Source organism: Muscardinus avellanarius (assembly GCF_963383645.1).
Source record: "Muscardinus avellanarius genome assembly, chromosome: 2".
Taxonomy (NCBI): Eukaryota; Metazoa; Chordata; class Mammalia; order Rodentia; family Gliridae; genus Muscardinus; species Muscardinus avellanarius.
This window is the reverse complement of record NC_137787.1, coordinates 23,672,178-23,691,503: the sequence shown is the minus strand read 5'-3', so window position 1 is coordinate 23,691,503 and position 19,326 is coordinate 23,672,178. Positions and strand designations below refer to the sequence as shown.

At 38.2% G+C, this 19,326-nt stretch overlaps 1 protein-coding gene across 11 annotated transcripts in view; it reads right to left on the bottom strand.

Annotated features, from left to right (window-relative positions):
• FN1 (fibronectin 1) overlaps window positions 1-19,326 on the bottom strand; it is a gene marked incomplete at both ends in the record, with an annotated part of 71,008 nt that overhangs the window by 34,492 nt on the left and 17,190 nt on the right. For all 11 annotated transcript variants that reach the window (XM_080689952.1, XM_080689955.1, XM_080689956.1 and 8 more), the window contains 11 exons: window positions 1,599-1,685; window positions 2,148-2,316; window positions 3,998-4,092; window positions 7,569-7,835; window positions 9,356-9,628; window positions 10,386-10,580; window positions 11,426-11,515; window positions 11,619-11,747; window positions 12,465-12,641; window positions 12,831-13,008; window positions 15,202-15,323. In XM_080689952.1, coding sequence (XP_080546078.1) covers window positions 1,599-1,685; window positions 2,148-2,316; window positions 3,998-4,092; window positions 7,569-7,835; window positions 9,356-9,628; window positions 10,386-10,580; window positions 11,426-11,515; window positions 11,619-11,747; window positions 12,465-12,641; window positions 12,831-13,008; window positions 15,202-15,323 — 1,782 coding nt within the window. The remainder of the gene's footprint in view (window positions 1-1,598; window positions 1,686-2,147; window positions 2,317-3,997; window positions 4,093-7,568; window positions 7,836-9,355; window positions 9,629-10,385; window positions 10,581-11,425; window positions 11,516-11,618; window positions 11,748-12,464; window positions 12,642-12,830; window positions 13,009-15,201; window positions 15,324-19,326) is intronic.

The following is a 19,326-nucleotide window of genomic DNA, read 5'->3' as shown; positions in this document are numbered from 1 at the left end:
TACCCAATGTTAAGCCGGGCGTGGTGGCACACGCCTGTAATCCCCGTGCTTGGAAGGCGGAGACAGGAGGATCTCGCTGGTTCAGAGCCAGCCTCACTGGCTTAAGAGACCCTGTTTCCAAATAAAAAATATAAAATAGGTCTGGGCCTGTAGCCAGGAGGTAGAAGGGCTTCCAGGAACCCCAGTACCACCCCAAAAAAATCAATATACCCAATGTTAAATAAAAAAATTACATTATACACCAAGTAATGTGTACATGTATGTTTGTATCACTTTGACTCTCTTATGATGTATAATTACATAGCACCAATAAAAGTTTATAAAAAATAAATTGCAGTTAACATTTCTCATTTAAAAAGATGTTTGTGAGATTTCTGTAAAGATAATGAGTATCTAATATACACTGTCATTGCCATGACTCATTATGCTATTAAATATTGCTATAATTATTTTTTATGTATTTGAGTATCTTATGAATAATTTTCAATATGTGTGAACAAAGCATTTAGACAAAAGCTTCATTTTTAAAGCTTTAAAAATAGTCCTGAAACTTCTTTACCAAATTTCTCAGTATTGAGGATCAATGAAAAATTACAAAAGCAAAAATGTGAAATTCCAAATACATGATATAGAGTGTAAAAAGTCTAAAAAGTTATAATCCTAGTATAACTTTAAAAATACAGGAAAATAGGGGCTGAGAATATAGCTCAAGTGATAGAGAGCTTGTCTAGCATGTGTGAGGCCCTGGGCTCAGTTCCTAGCGCGCGCACACACACACACACACACACACACACACACACACACACATACATAAGATAAAATATGTGACTATGGATGGATAGCTCCACTTTTTCTGAGTCTCAGATTTCACATCTTATAAAATGAAGGTCATTTCTGCCATCACCTTTAGATCTTTGTGCTGTATTTCATAACAAAACAGTCAATCCTCCATATCCGTGGCTTCAACAAATATGGATAAAAAATTGTGTCTGCAGTGAACATGTACAAAACATTTTTCTTGTCATTGTTCCATAAGCAATATGTATGACAACTATTTGCATAGCATTTGCGCTGTGTTAGGTATTAAAAAGTAATCCAGAGATGATAAAGTATACAGATGTATGTAGGTTGTAAGTGCTATACCATTTTATTAAGAAACATGAGCATCTGCGGATTTTGCTATTCACTGGGGATCTTGGAACCAATTCCCCCATGGATACTAAGGAAGACTCTATTTGTAAAACAGCAGTGCATAATAAACATAGAATGTATAATAATTCACAAAAGAAGTATTGTGGTTTTAGCCATTTGCTTGGCGAGCTTTTAACGTGCTGAACAAAGGTCGTTTTCTAAAATGCTTCTCCCCAGCTCTCCTAATTCCCCATGGCAATATGAGGGTCTGCCTTTGTCCCGTGGCCCAGTGTTAGGTAAACATCCAGTAAAGCACCCTATGTGTCCCTCTGTGATGTAGTATCTTGTACTCCTATACTTTTATGGAGATCTGGGTACCCTATCTTTCTCTGATAGGAACAGTTTCTAAAATCTTAGTCTTGGGAAGGTGCTGTGTATCTGTGCCCTCGGGTCCAGCCCAGGCTTACCTGGGGTGGTGCTCCTCTCCCAGGAGACGGTCAGCACTCCAGTGTCAGGGTTTGCATCCAGGTGCAAATTTGTTGGTGGAGACAATGCTATAAAGAAAATTATAATTAAAAATTAAAGCTCACTCAAAGCACTTAGCCAGTGGAACGGTCCTTTGTTCTTCTTTCTTTTCCCTCTCTCCCCTCTTTCTTTCTTCCCTTCTTCCAGAAGCAGTAAAAAATATTGAAACTATACTATGAAAATATGGTGGACGGTCATTCTCTAGTCAAGGATGTTTTTAAGATCAAGGATTCTGTAACAGTGATAAAAAAGATTTCTATCTTGTCAGTACCTAAATATCCTTGTCATGCAAAGGACATTTCTGGTGCGATGACATGAGTTGGACCTGCTACCCCAAATTCTGAAAGAGCTAATACTATAGGTAGGGACGGAACACTTCCCTTGTGCCATTCCCATAAGTGGTGATATGGATATTAGGATTTTTTTAAAGACATGAAACAGTCTTAAAAACAAAACAAAGGAAAAGAAAAAGGTCCAAGAACCCTTCTTACGTGTCACCACTCTGTTCACAATCGGTGCGTCTCGTTCTTTGCCATCTCTCAGGACTTGGATGGTGTAAACGTACTCCACGCCTGGAGTCAGGCCAGACATGACAATGCTCCCGGATTCTGAGGTCACCTCTCGTGGGGCCTCACCTCCCTGGCTTGGTCGGACGCCCAGCTAGAGGAAGGATGGCAAAATGAACACCGAGGACAGATGCATCTAGAGCTGTGTTGCTGAGGTTGTGGCTCTACTTTACATAATGTGAACTCCTTAGAAACGTACAACCTCCTTTTATTGGGGTAATGAGCTGGGGACTTGCCTTAGCTCCATTTCAGACTTTGGCTGGACATTTCACGTATTGAGGGCCCAGGACCAAAGAATTATCTTCCAAATTGCATTAAGATGGTTTGTAATGGAAGGTTCCAATGAAATGTCATTACATATTGTTTTGCTTGATAAAAGAAACCTTCTGGTACAAACTAGAAGTATACAGGGGTTTTAGGTCATGTGGTAGTTCATTTCTATTTTCTTTGTGCTGGAGGAAATTCTCGCGGCCCTTTCTCTAATGAGTTATTCACATTCAATTCACTTTCCAGTTGCCCTTTAAAGGCACTAGCCTTTGTGGCACCTTGTACTGAAAAAACACTCCTGTTTAAGAAGTATGTTCATAGCCTAACTGCAGGACAATGTTACAAAATAGGAATCATAATGAATGCCTCATCGTTTTACATCCTTTGAAATTTCTTTTTTTTTTAAAGCCTAGGTAACATTGTGTTACCGAACAGTGTTCAACTCTAGAGAAATCCTTCATCTGCTATATGGCGTCTGAAAGTTGGGTGGACACGATTAAGGGAAATTTAAAAGGTATGCTGGCAATCTTCAACAGAGGATTTCTCTAAGTAGCATAATTACCAATATGGCCATTTGCATACTCAAAAAGGAAGTGACCTTTGGTCTATTTAAAAAAAATAATCATGGGGATTTAGTCTTGATTTCTAGTTCTAATAAGCTATTTTTCTCTCCATACTTTAAATTTTAAACCAAGTAATTCTTTTAAACATATTCATTTGTATTCATCACTTCCCCAATATCATTACTTTAAAGAATATAAATCCAGATATCTGCAGGGAAGACCTCAATCTTAACTTCTATTAAGAGATTTACCCACGGGGCTTTGAACAAGTTGAGATGAAACTGATTGGATAAAAATGTGATTTTTAAGTGATTCTGAGTTTAATTGTTCTCCCCAAATTGGCTTTTGTGAATTTCTTGGCACCCATTTAGAATAACACATCAAATGGAGTTTTCCTATATATTTTTAAAAAATGTAGCTCCCTGGGGGAAAGGATAGAGAAAATAAAATAACAACAATTAACAGGTCTATGATAATGTTTTCTCCTCTGCAAAGCACTTTCTTTTCTATTATTTATTATTATTATTATTATTATTATTGGCATTGGAAATTGAACTCAGAAGCATTTTACCTCTAAGCTACACCCTCAACCCTTTTTATTTTGAAACAGAAACTCTCTAAGTTCCTAAAGGTCGTAATTGCTGAGGCTGACCTTGAACCTGTGAACCTACTGTCTCAGTCTTCCAGGTACTGGGATTACAGGTGTGCACCACTGTACCTGGCTTGCAAAGCACCTTCACAGTGTAGTTCCAACCTTCCAGAAGTAATTCAATGAGATAGGCAAGGCAGAAGTACTGCTATGCCTCACAATAAAGTCCTGAATGAGAGCAGGTAACAATGCCCAGGGCTCCTACAATCTTGAGTTTCCTCTTTCTACTGTATGCAGCAGCAGGAGGGCACCTTGGAACTTGCATCACAAGAGCTTAGGAACACAGCATAATTTACCTTAAAACCAATCCGTGGAGCAGGGGTCCATGTGATCACAATGGTGGTCTCAGTCACCTCTGTGTGGTAAGGTGGAATGGAGCTCCCGGGCTGCACTGTGAAATCAATCAGTACATTTGTTCACGCTTTAGAATCATACATGATTGCAGAGAATGGAATATATGTATGTATATATGCATTCTAACTCTGAGCTACACTCCCAGCCTGATTTTTTTTATTCTTTATTTTGAAACAGGGTCTCACTGAATTGCAGAGGGCCTCACTAAGTAGTAGCTAAGGCTGTACACAAACTGCAATCCTCCCATCTCAGCCTCCCAAATGCTGGGATTACAAGCGTGCACCACATGACCACCTAGAAAGAAATATTTTTTATCTAGAACCACAGTTTAACCATCTGAGAGGAACATATGCTGATGGAGAAATTGGCAAATGCTTTTTCACTGGGCAGAAAGTTGGAGAAGATGAATACTTTTCGATCTGGATGTGTTACATAAATCACTTAGGATGTTGTGAAAATGTGCTGATTCTGGAGGTCCAGCTCTGGGCTAGGATGTTTGCATTCTTGACAAGCTGGCAGATGGTGCCAGAGTTGAGTAAGGGACTGTATGACCTCAAAGGAAGTCCCTCTCAATTCCTTAGAATCTATAATTTGTGTCTTCATCATTTTTAGGATTTGAGTTTGGGGATAATCAACGTTCTTATGTCATCAATGTAAAATCCCCTATAAAATGTATCACTCGTCACCACAAACTGATGGCCGTTTTGTTTATTAAACATTAATTTAAGAACAATGGTGAAATTAGAGATGTGATCTACAAGTAGCTTTATGCTGAATTATCTCATAATTATGACCAATTATGTTTGGTTGCAGAAAAGATGCTATATGAAAGCTAAGCAAACTCTGAAGCCATAGATGCACTTTGCATTCTAAAGATTCATTCCTTAAACATGCGATTATTCATACAACAGAATTCAGTATTCTGCCACTAGAATTAGGAATTATAACAGGTTTCATTGCATCTTTTAGCATCCTGACACCGCTGTTACTTTCCTAAGTATAAATATTACTTCAAAAAAAAGAATAGACAAAAAAAAGAGAGTGCATGTATATAGTGCATATATATGCATACTTAAGTTAGGCACTCCCAGCCAGGAGTGGCGATGCACACCTGTAATTCTGGTACTTGGGAGGCTGAGACAGGATGATTGCAGGTTCAAGGGCAGCCTCAGCGACCCTGCAAGACCCTGTTTCCAAATAAAGAATAAAATAGGGCTGAGGATGTGGCCCAGAGATAGCATGCCTGTGGGGTCAATCTCCAGTTTCAAAAAAAAAAAAAAAAAAAAAAGGCATTCCTAATTTCTGTCAAATCTTGCTATAAATTTAGAAAGGTCAGGTCGCGGAAGCCAAGATGTTTGAGTTGGGTGAGTTAAGGTCCAGGTTTCAAGTGCCTTGTTTCTGCCTTCATAATTCTTTTCCTCTTTCTCTTCCCACTGGGGGAAAAAGTCATTGAATGCATTTATACTAAATCATTAATGGCAAGGGAGACAAAGAGTTATTCTCCAGAGTTATACAAAGGGCTTAAAAAGTCTTCAGACTCCAGTCTCTACATAGCCCAAGTCAAATCATTTCCTTCCTTCCTTCCTTCCTTCCTTTCTTTTTTTATGTGTCATGTGTGAATTCAGGCCCAACTTATGCAATTCTTTCTTTTTTTTTTTAGTCTGGATTTTAACATCTCATTTCTTATTTTAATTTAAAAACGCTGTGTAGGAAAAAGTCAAATATATGCTTGGGCCCCTTAGTAGAGACTCTACTGGTTGTTGCACAAGCATGCCATTCGGGTGGCATTTGGGGGAACTGGGCTGGGTGGCCCATGGTGCCTTCCAGTACCTCTGCACTCCTACACCATTTGCTTCTGGCTTTGACAAAATACCAGAGCCGGCCCTGGATGACCATTTAAAATGGCCCTCAAGAAACAATTCAGAGAACAGTCGATTTCTTTCACTGACCATCTGTGAAAGCTACAACTTTTTCACAAATTACATTCTCTTCAACCATTCTGGACTTTAGGACAGACAGGGTATTTTTTTTTTGCTTAGTGAGCCATCTAAAATCTTCCCAAGTTTAAGATGATCCTCTTGGCCTCTTGACCACAAACTCATCAACTGATGTCAAACAAAGCGTGTGACTATAAGCATGAGTTATGGGTTCAATAAAGAAAAGATCTCTACTAAAGACCACATGCACTTAAATTTCTCTAAACCAGTAAGGACATCTGTGAGAAATAGACATTTACAAGAAACACAAAGATATTAAGTTCTTGAGGGTAAATTTTAGACTACCTCGGAACCATGTAATATCAAATAGCAAAATTTTAAGGTGAAATTTCTTGCAAATGAAAAGCAGATGTCACTTGCTTATGACTAAGAATTACTTAGGAAACAGCCTTCACTGGCCAAACTTTACACACCAAATTTAAATAAAACTAAGTTTTAGTAAGTGATGGACTTCTATGGGAAAAAATTTATAGAGAATTTCCTTTGGGAAATGCATTACAGAGCTATTTACACACTAGGCCCATATTGACTTTTTAAAAAATGCTTTTGGACATCCGTATTTTTAAGTTAGTCAAAGAGGAAGATTTTCTGAAAGCTTTTGGGAAAATGAAAACTAGTATGTGATTGTAATATATGCTGAATAATGTGCTTATGTTAGGTACTTCCAAAATTCAAAGTGTCAGCTTAAAATAAAGAAAATTCTCTGAGAAATAAGGAGACTTATAATTCTTGGTAGTGCAAATAGAACGTACTTAAATCAGTTTGTGAATAGAGGCTTATTGTGATGTGGATATATAGGACATTTATGACCATCACCCCTAAAATACTGAGCAAAAGGATAGATAGACATGACCAAAAATCATTGTTAGTATTTTTCCCCTCTGTGGAATTTCAGGAGTTTTGAAGAAAATAAAAAAGAAAAACTCTTCTGTTGAAGTACTTTAATCTTGTGTAACCAAAACTCTAAAGAAATCATTTCCTTAGCTTCTTGTTCTATTGATTGTTTTCCACTCAATCTGTAGATATTTTTTATTCTGCATGTATGGCTGTCATTTGATGCCCAAAGTAATAGGATGGAGAAATAAATGCTGATGTTTTTGCCTAACTAGTATTTGATAAATTTACACACTATTTTCCTCAAGAAAAAAAAAAAAAAAAAAATATATATATATATATATATATATATATATATATATTTTGTGGTGCTGAGAATAAAACCCAGGGACCTGCACATGCTAGGCAAGCACTTTACCACTGAGCCACATCCCCAGCCCTCATCAATAAAAACCTTGCCTCAAAAACATTATCAGCCAAACAAAATAGCCTGATTCGTGACTTAACGCTAGCATCAGCTCATTGCTATTGCAGACTAGTAACAAACAATGCAGGAACCAGCGGCCAGCCCATGAAGTACACATTTAATAGAAGCTAACTTTTAGAAAATGGAAAACTACGGAATGTAAGCAGAGTTAGCAACTTCTGACAGCCTTAAGAAAAGACTTAAATTCTGGCTTACGAGTAGTGAAGACTCCTGTAGCCTTCGGGCTCTGCTGGTTGCCTTTGATGGCCACGAGGGTGACAGTGTACTCAGACCCCGGCTGCAGGTTGCGCAGTGGGTAGCTGGAAGCAGAGGGTCCTATGTTGTACTTCTTGGGCTGGCCTCCTCGGGTCAGCCCTGTGGTCAACTGGTAGCCTGCGATCCGGGCCCGGGGCGGAGTCCAAGTCACCAGAACACTCGAGTCGGCCTCATTGGTAAATTGGAGGTTGGTGGGAGCATCCAGTTCTAGAAAAAAAGATGAAACATATCAAGGAACACTTCAACTGGTAATCATACCGGAATACTAAAGCTTGACTAAATATTTCAAGATTTTTTTTTTCTCCTCGAGTCTGAAACTAAAGTAAAAATCAAAGCTTTGGGAAAAAAACAAGCCTTTAAGAGACTGAGCACTATGTTCAGATTTGCCAAACTCTGTGTCAGTCATGAGAAACTGTTGACCTTTTGCACTTGACTGTCATCTTTTGGAAAGTCTAATTTTTCAGTAAGACTTTCTCATCACTCTCAGAAATTACAGTTACATTACAGTAATGGTATTTTTTTTAAAAAAAGGCAAAACACAGACTTATGAACCTCCCAATTTACTCTTCACTGAGCCACAAAGGTTATGGGAAGAGAGATAAGCCCAATAAAATGAAGGCTAGGAAAAAATGCCACATGGCTCAAAAGCAATATCCTTTGCATTTATGAAATGAATAGTACTCTGCTGGAGAAATAAGTTATTTTCATATGGTTCAGATTTAGCGGTAATTATAACAATTAGAATATATACTTAGAAGCTTAGATCCATACTAGGACACTGGTGAGTTTATACTCTTAGAGAAATAATCACATAAATTGTGGGGGTTCTATTTTTCTTGAGAATGACAACTAGCAGTTTAAAACAGAAACTTAAAACACAGAAATTTAAAACACCTTTCAGATAGAAGAAGCTCTAAGAGGCAGCCAAGTACAATAGCTGAGAACAGGGGCTTTGGAATCAAAAAAGAGGTTTAGGAGCCAGATCTATCACAACCTAGCTCTGCAACCTTAAAAGTTGCAGAATTTTAGAAGGCTTCAGTTTCTTCATGTATCCAATAGGGATGATAAGATTTTCCTTTGTAAGGAAGATTAAACATGAGTACAATGGTTATTAAAAAAAAATGAGCAGATGACCCATGACCCTTAGCCAGTAACAATAGATGGTTTAATCATTATATGTGTGTGTGTGTGTGTGTGTGTGTGCGCGTGCGCGTGCGCGCGCACGCATGCGCGTGCTGCTAGGGATCAAACCCAGGGTTTTGTACATTTTGTGCATACTAGGCAAGTGCTTTTCCACTGAGCTACAGCTTTATCCCAGCAACTATTATTCTTAAATTCTACTGCAAATGTGTTAGGAGTTTGCATTTTAATTTAGATCTAGGTGGGTGTAGTTATACACACACATTCACTCAAATTACTCAAAGTCTGCACATCTCCATTAGCAAAGGAAATGAGATGCTCTCAAATTCTCTCCTGAGTGCTACTCCATTGGCACTCGTTTGTTGGGAAGTTATTACCACGTAGCCTCCACAGAGCTTAACCAAGCTTGGTTTCCAAGGTTTAACATACTCTATGTCCAACATACATTCCCCTGACTGGTGAGTGTTTTCATATTGCTGAGCTGTAACCCCGAAGTGAATGGTAGGGCACATTTCAGTCATCACAGGCTGGACGGGAGGGTGGAGTATTCAGGGGATGGGGCACATCAAGGCAGGAATGGTACATACTGGTTGTCTGCTGTGCAGTCAGAGGCTTGCTTTCTTTCTCCTGGTTCACGGCAAAGACTTTGAAGACATAGGTGACTCCGGGGGACAGGCCGGTGATTTCCGCAAAGGTGTTCCTGCTAACAGGCAACCTCTGCCCATGCTCCCCGGGCAGGTTGACGGGGATCACATCCACACGGTAGCCGGTCACCACACTATCAGGGGGTGTCCACATGATGGTGACCTTCACATCAGTCACTTCTACAAACTGCAGGTCCTTGGGAGGGGGAACTTTATCTAACAGACAGATAACAGGTCATTTGTAATTCCTGCTGGAGACTTTTAAGGTTTTATTTACTTTTTCTATAAGCTTTCTTGAAGATTGTTTTTTTAAAAAGCCCGTGTTGCTTCATGGTGACACGCCTTCTAAAGCAATGCTAAATTCTGTCTCTTAACCAGATAATACACTTTTATTGCATATATTTTCATGATTCAGTCATACCACTTACATTATGCTATTTGAGACTTTTATCTAAAATACATAGATAAGTAAGCATATGGATTTCAGCCTAAGAAGTATCAGTTTTGAGTGGAAAGTTAAAATAAACATGTAGAGGAAAAAAGCAACGACTTTAAGATAACTGCAGAAAAATGGGGATTGTTTGGTTTTAATGAATCATTTTGTAATACTTAATAGAAACAGATGAAATAATCCTTATGCTTCTGGGGGAAAATAAGAAGACTTGATGATGCCGGTCTTAGGTCAATGGCTATCTTTGATAAGTTACTTTATAGTGTGGACATTTCAGGTGAATATCATGAGTTTAGGAATAAAGCAAGTACATAATATCACATGAACGTAGGAACTGCTGACAGAGACACAGCCAGCCTTCCCCTGGGACAAGTGGCCCTTTTGCACTTCAAGTGTTCCCCATGAGGCTAACAGAATAAACTTGATTCAAGAAGGCTTTCTTCTCTCACAAAAGAAGATTCAACGTGCTACCTGGCCAGCCTAAGTGATAAGACACCCCGGGGAAGTGTGTTTTCTTGTTACCTGACCGTGGGACTCCTGTAGTTTCTTGTTGGATGAACACAGGCGTACTCTCCTGGTTTTCTTCCACAGCGTAGATGGTGATATTATACTGAACACCAGGCTGCAAGTCACTGAGGGTGACAGAGTTGGCAGTCTCAGGAAGGTTGAGTTCAGTGCTGCTGCCCTCTACGGATGGCGAGTACACTATTCTGTATCCTGTGGGGTCAGGAGAAAAGTACAATACACTGTTTTATGAAGCAGAGGCTTAAAAGAAAAAAAAAGAAAAGAAAGGAAAAGAAAAAATAAAGATTCTTAAGTTCTCTTTCAGGCAGCTTCTTACATTTTGCTTGATTAGTTAAGAATTAGCAAGATTCCTTTTGATTCTTTCAATGTTACCACCCACTTCTTATAACAATAACTATTCAGCCCAAAGATAAAAAAAAGCACAGCCATGGAAGCCTTTTTAGAAATAAATGTCATCCTTGACACCTGGAGATCCTTAGTAAATGTCAATTAGAGAGGCCAGTAGGTGAAAATATTTATGCTAAGCTTATTTCTCTTCTATGAGCTCCAGATAATGGAAGCAGTTAATAAACAAGCCTGGGAAGAGTTCCCTAGTACTGTGTGTAGGTTCTAGGAACTTCATGGATGAGACAGAGATGCAACTCAGCTCCCTCTTTTAGAGTGAGCCTTAGAGTGAGGTGGAGTACCATGCCTCTGTGAACTGAAAACGCTTGATTTAGTAAGCTAATGAGATGTCTTTACAGGTGGTCTATGCATATGCTGTGTGTGTGTGTGATGTGAATTGGTTAAACAAATTAGAGGGGAAATAATCTGTGAGAAAGTAGGGCTGTAAGACTTTAACACACACACACACACATACACACACACACATACACACACACACACACACACACACACACACAAAGACACACACACACAGCTAATAATTATATGGGAGATTTCAAGTGATACGCTGGTCCATAATCAGAATCTGCTCCCTCCACACCTGTCCCTTGAAGAGTGCCCTAGAAGTCAAAGAAGCACAAGGCTAAGCCCACCTGTGATGGGCGCCTGGGGCTTGCTCCAGCGAACAACAATCGAGGTGTCATCGACTTGGTCCACGGTAGGGTCAGGAGGGGCATCGGGTGCTAAGGAAGAGGGGAGAGAGAGAGAGAGAGAGGCACTTAGATCACTGTGCTACAGGCCTCCACTTTACAGGGATTCTTTTAGCACCATGTAGCTCACATGTACCTGTCGTCTGTGAAGTCGACAGGATCAAGCTCTGTTCTCCCTCCTCAGATATCTGATAGACATTGACAATGTATTTTCGGCCAGGAAGCAGGTCAGGGATGTTCACAGAAGTGGCTGTGCTTGGAAGATCTTTTAAATAGAAAAAGAAAGGTTACTGACCAGAGCAATCAACACTACCACAGCTTAAAAGAACCAGCTACATATTCATGGCGGGTATAAAAAGACTAGAAGGAAATGTTCTCGAGGATAAACAATAACTATCGATGTACTTTGAGATACTTCTTTCATTTTCTAATTTTTTTCCTTTAAAGATATTGAATTATTGTAATCTATCCCCAAATTTGTAAAAATAGTTCTCTGTACTTGTAAGTCAGGGTTGTAGCAATGAGGAGAAAGATAATGGGGGTGGAGGTGGGAGGGATATTCTTTTACTTAATCTGGGTGCTGGTCTCATGGGTATATTCAGTATATTTTGTAAAAGGTCCCTAACAGTGAGAATTTGAAAAGCAGGCATGAGGGTACTGAGCATATCTCACAGCGACCCTTGTCATATATCATCCTCGAACTGGCAACTAGTACATAAAGAAAACAGCTTTTGTTTCAGGAAAAGGCATACTACGATTCACATCAGGGTCCAGGACAACATAAGGATGCTCAGGAAAACCTGGCTAGATCTATAAAGACTTCTATCAAGGGTCAGTCCTTCCCTGCCTCTTATGAGAGGGTGGAGTTTTCAGCGTGAGCTGTCAGCTCATCCCAGAGCCCACGCCTGGATGCTGTCTCCCACGGGAGGCCCTACCAGCAACAGCCCCTTCAGACCCAGCTGGAGCCAAACATTTAGCTCACCAAGGTACTGTGGTTTGTTTCCGTCCTCACTCAGCTCGTACTCCACCCGGAATCCTGACACCGTGTCTGAGGCAGAGACCCAGGAGACCACAAAGCTGCTGGCTGTGATTTCAGTCACAGATTCAGAAGTGCCCACCAAGGGAGAAAAGGGCGTTGTCTCTCCCGTCACCGTGTTGCCTAGAACCACAGAAAAAGAAAAGCAGCCTTGGGTTATCCAGAACATTCACCATCCTTCTCTGCAGAATGGTGGCATTAAAAAATGGAGGTGTCGTTCATGGAAGGAAAGGAAATGAGAATAAAGCTCATCCTGAAGGGAGCCTGAGCCATGGAAACTTAGGTATAGACCCAAGGATGCTGGGTACATACTGGTCCCAGGTGTGCTGCTGCTGGTGGTGAAGTCGAAGCGTGTCACCTCTCGGTGGCCAGACTGCTGGATGCTGATGAGCTGGCCCTCGTATATGGCTCCTGGGGTCAGGCCTTTGATGGTGTAAGAGTTTAAGTGGCCAGCAATGGTAGCTTCCTTCCAACGGCCCACAGCATTTTTCTGAAAATTTAAATTAAAAAATAAAATAACACAAGTGTTTAAAGGATGTGCATTTAGAGATGATGTTCGGTCATTTTCAAAGGTGAATGAGGGACCTTTGCAGTCCATTCTGGAAGAAAATCATAGACAAATGGAATCACAACAGGGACCGGTAGCAGAGTATGTGCCTATTCACAATTATTATCATATCTAATATTTATTGATAGTTTACCATGTATCATGCATTGTGCTATCTTGCTTGCATCCTCAAAATAATCTTCATCCCTTACCTCCAAGCCAAAGTAGCAGTATCCTTGCTAATTATGTAGTATCAAAGTAATTATGAGGACCTTAAGTTTCATCTCTCTTAGTTTTTTCATTTTTATCATAAACAGAGATATTTTACTCTCAAAAGTAGAAAAAGGCCATATATTTTATCTTTTAACTTGATGGAATACAGTTCAAATTTCTTGCTTTGAAGAAACATTTGAAGGCATAATATTGCTTTACGACTCAGATTCTGGGGCCATCACAAATACAGTACAACTGGTCTGGTTTTGTGACTCATTCTTGGATATAAACTACCCCATCAAAAGTGCCAACTTTGGACAAGATGGTAGGGAATGTAATTTCAGTTTATTTAATCTTTTGCTTTCAGTTTACATTTTCGCATCCTCTCCAACTTCATTAATAAGTCATGGATCCTAAAACTCATTGCAATAGAATGCGTGGAAAAGAAACACCCTAACTTCAAACAAGATGAAATCCTTTTAAGTGTAAATATTCCAAAGTAATACAAGTATCAAAATACATTTTGTATTCTCAGTGATTTTTTTAAAGTTATCCAATCAACTAGTGTCTCGATAATTCAAATGTTCAAATGCCCATTTATATTTTGGAAAGAAAGGAAAGTGATCTGAGTACTCTTTGACTTAAATTTTAACTCAAATATACTGTGAGCATTTTTGAAATTAGTTATTACCACTAGTTCCAAATTTGTGATAAACTTTTTTTTTCATTGTAAGCTTTTAAAGTTACCTATCAGAAGAAAATATTGGAAAATAAACTCAGGCATAGATTAAAAAACAATCTGAAATGTTTTCATTGTTCAAAATTTCAAAGAAACTTAGCACTGACACTCTTTGAAGATTTTCCAATTTTATGTTTACTTGTAAATATTCCCATTTACAGTGGTCCAATGTATTACTTCAGAGTGATACTTCAATGTATTAATTCAGAGTTAAGTCGATAGTAAATAAAGGTAGTGAAAAGATGAAAAGACAGGGAAGAGAGGGTGTGAGAGAAAATCACTGACTCCACTGACAACCATGCCTGATGCCAAGTTCTGCCACCAGCTCCTCAAGATGCTATGAGCATTACAGAAGAGGGTGAAGAAGAAAAAGAATGAGTTTATCAATCTGAACTTTTTTCCCAAAAGTTTAAATTCAACTGCATATATTAGTCAATTTTTTAACTGCTTAGAATTCAATAGCTATGATAAAAAATAGACATTTTTCTCTTATGCTTAAAGGACTACCTTTCAAATTATGTCATGAACTTAGGAGTTATAACCAGACAGGTTTGAGAGGGTAAGAAAAACTTCAGCTTAATATACCAGTAATCTCCTTAGTTTTAATTCTTCTATTTCTAGACTCTTTGAAAATCAGAAGGATCATTCTTTAAATAAACTAATTATTGTCCCTTAACTATACTTCCCTCTCCTCACCTCTTTCTTTCTAAGTAGCTTCAGAGGATCAAAAGTAATGCTTAAAAAATAATGATCTCTTAAAATACGAATTAAAAAAGGAAGGTATTAACTAATATAAATGATGCCACTAATTTCTTCCTTTAGTGGAGCTGCAAAATATACATAAATTTCAAGTTCTTTTCCCATTTGGGGAAGGAATGGTTTCACGCTATCATTTCTAAGTTCTTGCTAAGACGATTTTTCTAATATGATTTTCTAATTTCTGCTACATACCAAAAAAGCTAAATCTACACATCAATTTGATTGACCATATATTGATTGGTCATTAAGAAAATATAAATGAATGGTATCTGAGAGTTGATCAGATTTATTGACTCAAAAGCTAAAGAAAGAGAAGAGAAACAAAAGAGGAAAAGAAAAGAAGAGAAAAGAAAAGAAACTAAGCCATATTAGAATTTGGTAAGGTCCAAAGACTCTACTTCCAACGTTTCCGGATGGATACTCACGGGTCTCCACCTGAGGATGTACTTAATGATGTGGGATGGCTCTGGTGCATTCCACTGGATGGGGTGAGAATTGGGCTGACTGGGTGTCTCGGTGATGATTACTTGGACAGGACCAGTTGTGCCTGAAAGTGAAAAAAAAAAAAAAAAAACCCATGGGATTTGGTTATCTTGGTATTCATTGACTTCAACTTAAAATTTAATGTCCATGATGAATTCAATGTACATGACAAGCCTCATTAAAAATAGTCTTTGCAACTCAGTGAGACCCTGTTTCAAAATAAAGAATAAAAAAATAGGGCTGGGTGTAACTTAGAGGTAGAATGTCCCCTGGGTTCCATCCCCAGTACCAAAATTAAATAAATATATAAATATATAAATAAATAAAAGATAGTTTGCAGCCAAGCATGGTGGCACATGCTTGTAATCCCAGTACTTGGGAAGCTGAGACAGGAGGATCACAGGTTGGAGAACAGCCTCAGCAAGTAGTGAGACTCTTAGCAACCTAGTGAGACCCTATTTCCAAATAAAAAATAAAATCGGTCTGGGGGTATAGCTCAGAGGTAAAATGCTTCTGGGTTCGATTCCCAGTACCACACACACACAAAAAGTTTATCAGTAAATATAAGTATCATAGAAATTATCTGGGTTGCTGGGCGTGGTGGCACAGGCTTGTAATCCCAGCGCTTGGAAAGCTGAGACAGGAGGATCACACAGGTTCGAAGCCAGCCTCAGCTACTTAGTGAGGCTCTCAGCAACTTAGTGAGACCCTGTCTCCAAATAAAGTATAAAATAGGTCTGGGAATATAGCCCATATTGACATTGGAAATCAATTCAGCAAATCCTTTCTTGGCTGGTAATTATTGTTCTTCACATGAGAAATGCAAATAGACTTTGTTTATAAAATTTGTTTATGAGACATTTATGAAACTTCCCTAATGCCAATAATGTAATTTAGAATACAGACTTTATTTACTAGTTATATTGTTTACTTTTAAGCAAATTCTAATTTGTTCAAGTTTTTATCGCCAATAAATCTACTACCCAAGAAGGAAAAAAACATTCCAAAGGCCATATGACATGATGTAAAACAAACACGTTTCTAAATGGTACAAAATCTTAGACAAATAGAGAAAGGTAATAATTAAAGACCCAGTTTTATTCTCATCAGCATAGGCATTTTATCACTTTGGAAAAAAAGTCTAGTTTTATTTTTATTTAAGAAGTATAGTTTAAAATCACAGTATTGGCCAAACTATTAATAGATCATTTTTCCCCAAAAAGTAGTCAAATAAAATGACATTATAAAATATATACAAAATTCAGTAGTTCCTATATTGCTATGTATGGCTGTTACCAACAGAAATTTAAATGCAAATTTGATCATTTTGTTTTAAAAAAAGGCAAAATAAGGGATAGAAATCATTTCCTTAATACAATAGAATATTAAGGATAAAATGAAGCAACAGTAAAAAATTAATGCTTATGAAACAGAAAGCTGTTTTTTCCTCAACAATGTGTCCTTTATGATGTCAGTCTATGTTTGACTTTCTAGAAATAAAAATAAAGTTTCTTGTAATATAACCTTTCTAAGAATTTCTCACCAACACTTTCAAACAAAGCAAAATGTTGCATGTTTAATAAAGCACTTCGCTGGATTATTAACAGATTTAAGTTTTTTGAAAGGTCTTAGGGAAAAATATATTGATTTTAAAATTTAATTATTATCTTAGCTGCTAAGTTCTCTTTGAAAACAAAGTCCTCTCTAGCAGGACAAATATGTAACGTGTTGATCTGAGCGGGTTCAAAAGTCCTAGAATAACACATTCATTTTCACACTGGGAATCATAATTCAAAGCTGGTTAAAGACTAACAAATATTCTCTGAGTTTTAATCATTTAATGCACATACTTCCAAGCCACGTGAGCATCAAAATTCACCTGTAAAATTCAGTTTTCCATTGTAAAGTGGCATATATTTCATAGAACATGCGGGATATTTGTTTTAATCAGTTAGCAGAAGTCAATCCCATGGCCCTCTGAATCATCCTTTTAGTTCATGAAGATCTTCATCAGGATAAATAAGTTTTTAGAAACAATATTTTAGCAAAATTTTAGAGATCGATGTGACTATTTAAAGTACTTTCACATATATCAGTATATATAGGAATGTCATGTCCTTAAATTATGTATGATAACTGGCATGCGATTTTTAAAATATTGATCTTTTATAGAAAAGCTACATGATCTCTTCAAGTAAAGAGACACTTAATATGTGTTTTATTTAGTGTGTGATTTTGAGGGAGAAAAGTTTATAGTGATTAAATAATCATCTATGAAGACTAAGCTTTCTTTTTTCAGTACTTGGGATTGAACCCAGGGGCATTCTACCTCCAAGCTACACCACAATCCCTATTTTTTATTCTTTGTTTTTGTAACAGGGTCTCACTAAGTTGCAGGGGGCCTCACTAAATAGCTGAGGTTGTCCGAGAACCCACGATCCTCCTGTCTCAGCCTCCCAAGTACTGGGATTGCAAGTGTGCTTCACCATGCCCAGTGAATATTAAGCTTAATACAGACCATACAAGTGTTTTTTACTATCTACTTTTAAGACTACCCATATTTCTGTGTTCACAAGACACAAAGAAGCGTGTGCCAAAGGGGAAGGAAAGAGCAGAGGAAGGTCACTGTGGTGGTTTCACCCCAGCCAAGCTGGAGCAAAACCAGAGGATCTTCTTTTCCCTCAGAGGGCATCAGGCACTGGCCTGAAGTTTTAGTGTTTAAACTTCAGGCATGTGCCCAAGCCCAACTTGATGGGGATGTCACTGTGAACGGCAATGGGGATTTCACTCATTTCTGCCCAGAAAATGTAAATACTGTGTCAGTAGTTATTTGTTAGGTCAACAAAGTTCTTATTAATCACTACCCTCTACTCTAAGCTACATATAATTTAAAGAGTTGAAAATGTAGACATTATTTACATAATTAAATTTTATATTGATATATCCTTTTTTCACAATTATGGGGATGAAACCTGTGCTCTGCAAGCACTCTACCTCTGAACTCCCTCTCTAGCCCTTTTTAAATTTCGTGATGAGACAGGATCCCATGGCATGGCCCAGGCTGGCCTTGAACTTGTGAATCTCACCTCAACTGAGTGGTGAGTATGCACCACCAGGCCCAGCTCGATCATCCTTTTGATATTGGTTATTTGGTATAACTTTTTTCAATTAACTTATCTACCATATAATAGCAATTACTGACCAGTGAACTCCTCCCTTCCTCTCTCATTTAGTAAGCTCAAACTAACAACAAAATAGTTAAGGTATAATACAATGCCTTCCTAAAATAAGGTCAGAATGAGCAATTTCCAGGAATGGTGACCTCATATAAGTTAAACATTTATGACTTTTTTGACTCAGTCCTTTTTTCTCTATTAAATTTGCTAGGATCTGTGCTTTTCTGGTTGCTTATTGACAAACCAAAAGCCTCTTATCTGTTGTTAGTTTGAACAACTCTACCAAGTCCTTGTAGGAGGAACAAACAGGACAAGGCTAGAGACCATCTATTCCTAATCTGTTGTTGCCTTATTCTTTCCACATTCTAAAAGCCCCACAAGCTTAAAGGCCTGAGCCATTGAGCAAACCAGATACGGGGATAAACACCCAGGTCAAATGCCCACTCGCTCTCCTCTGGGCTCAAAGGACTCTTGCTGTTAATCCTTTCCAACAACAAAGTCAACAGGTAAAATTCCAGCCAGAAAGACTCCTTCCCAGCCAGATCTTATCTCTGACTAGTCCACATACATGCTTCTAGCAAAAAGCTGTGTGTGTAGGCTTATTTTAAGAGACAGAGAGAAGAAAGGTTTCCCTAAATCACCCAGAGGAAAATAATTTCCAACACAATGTCCCACCAATAACAATCGCAAACACAGAGTTGACACTATTTTAGAAGTTTCTGCTTGTTAGTTGCATCATTTAAAAAAAAACAAAGTCAATTATACAGTTTCTGGGGTTTGGTTAGCAGTGCCCTGTGCTCCTGTAGATTCTCTCTGTGATAGTGAATCCCTTTTCTTATTATGGAGGCACAGAGTTAATTTGATCTTAATTTCTCTCACATGCAGATTCTG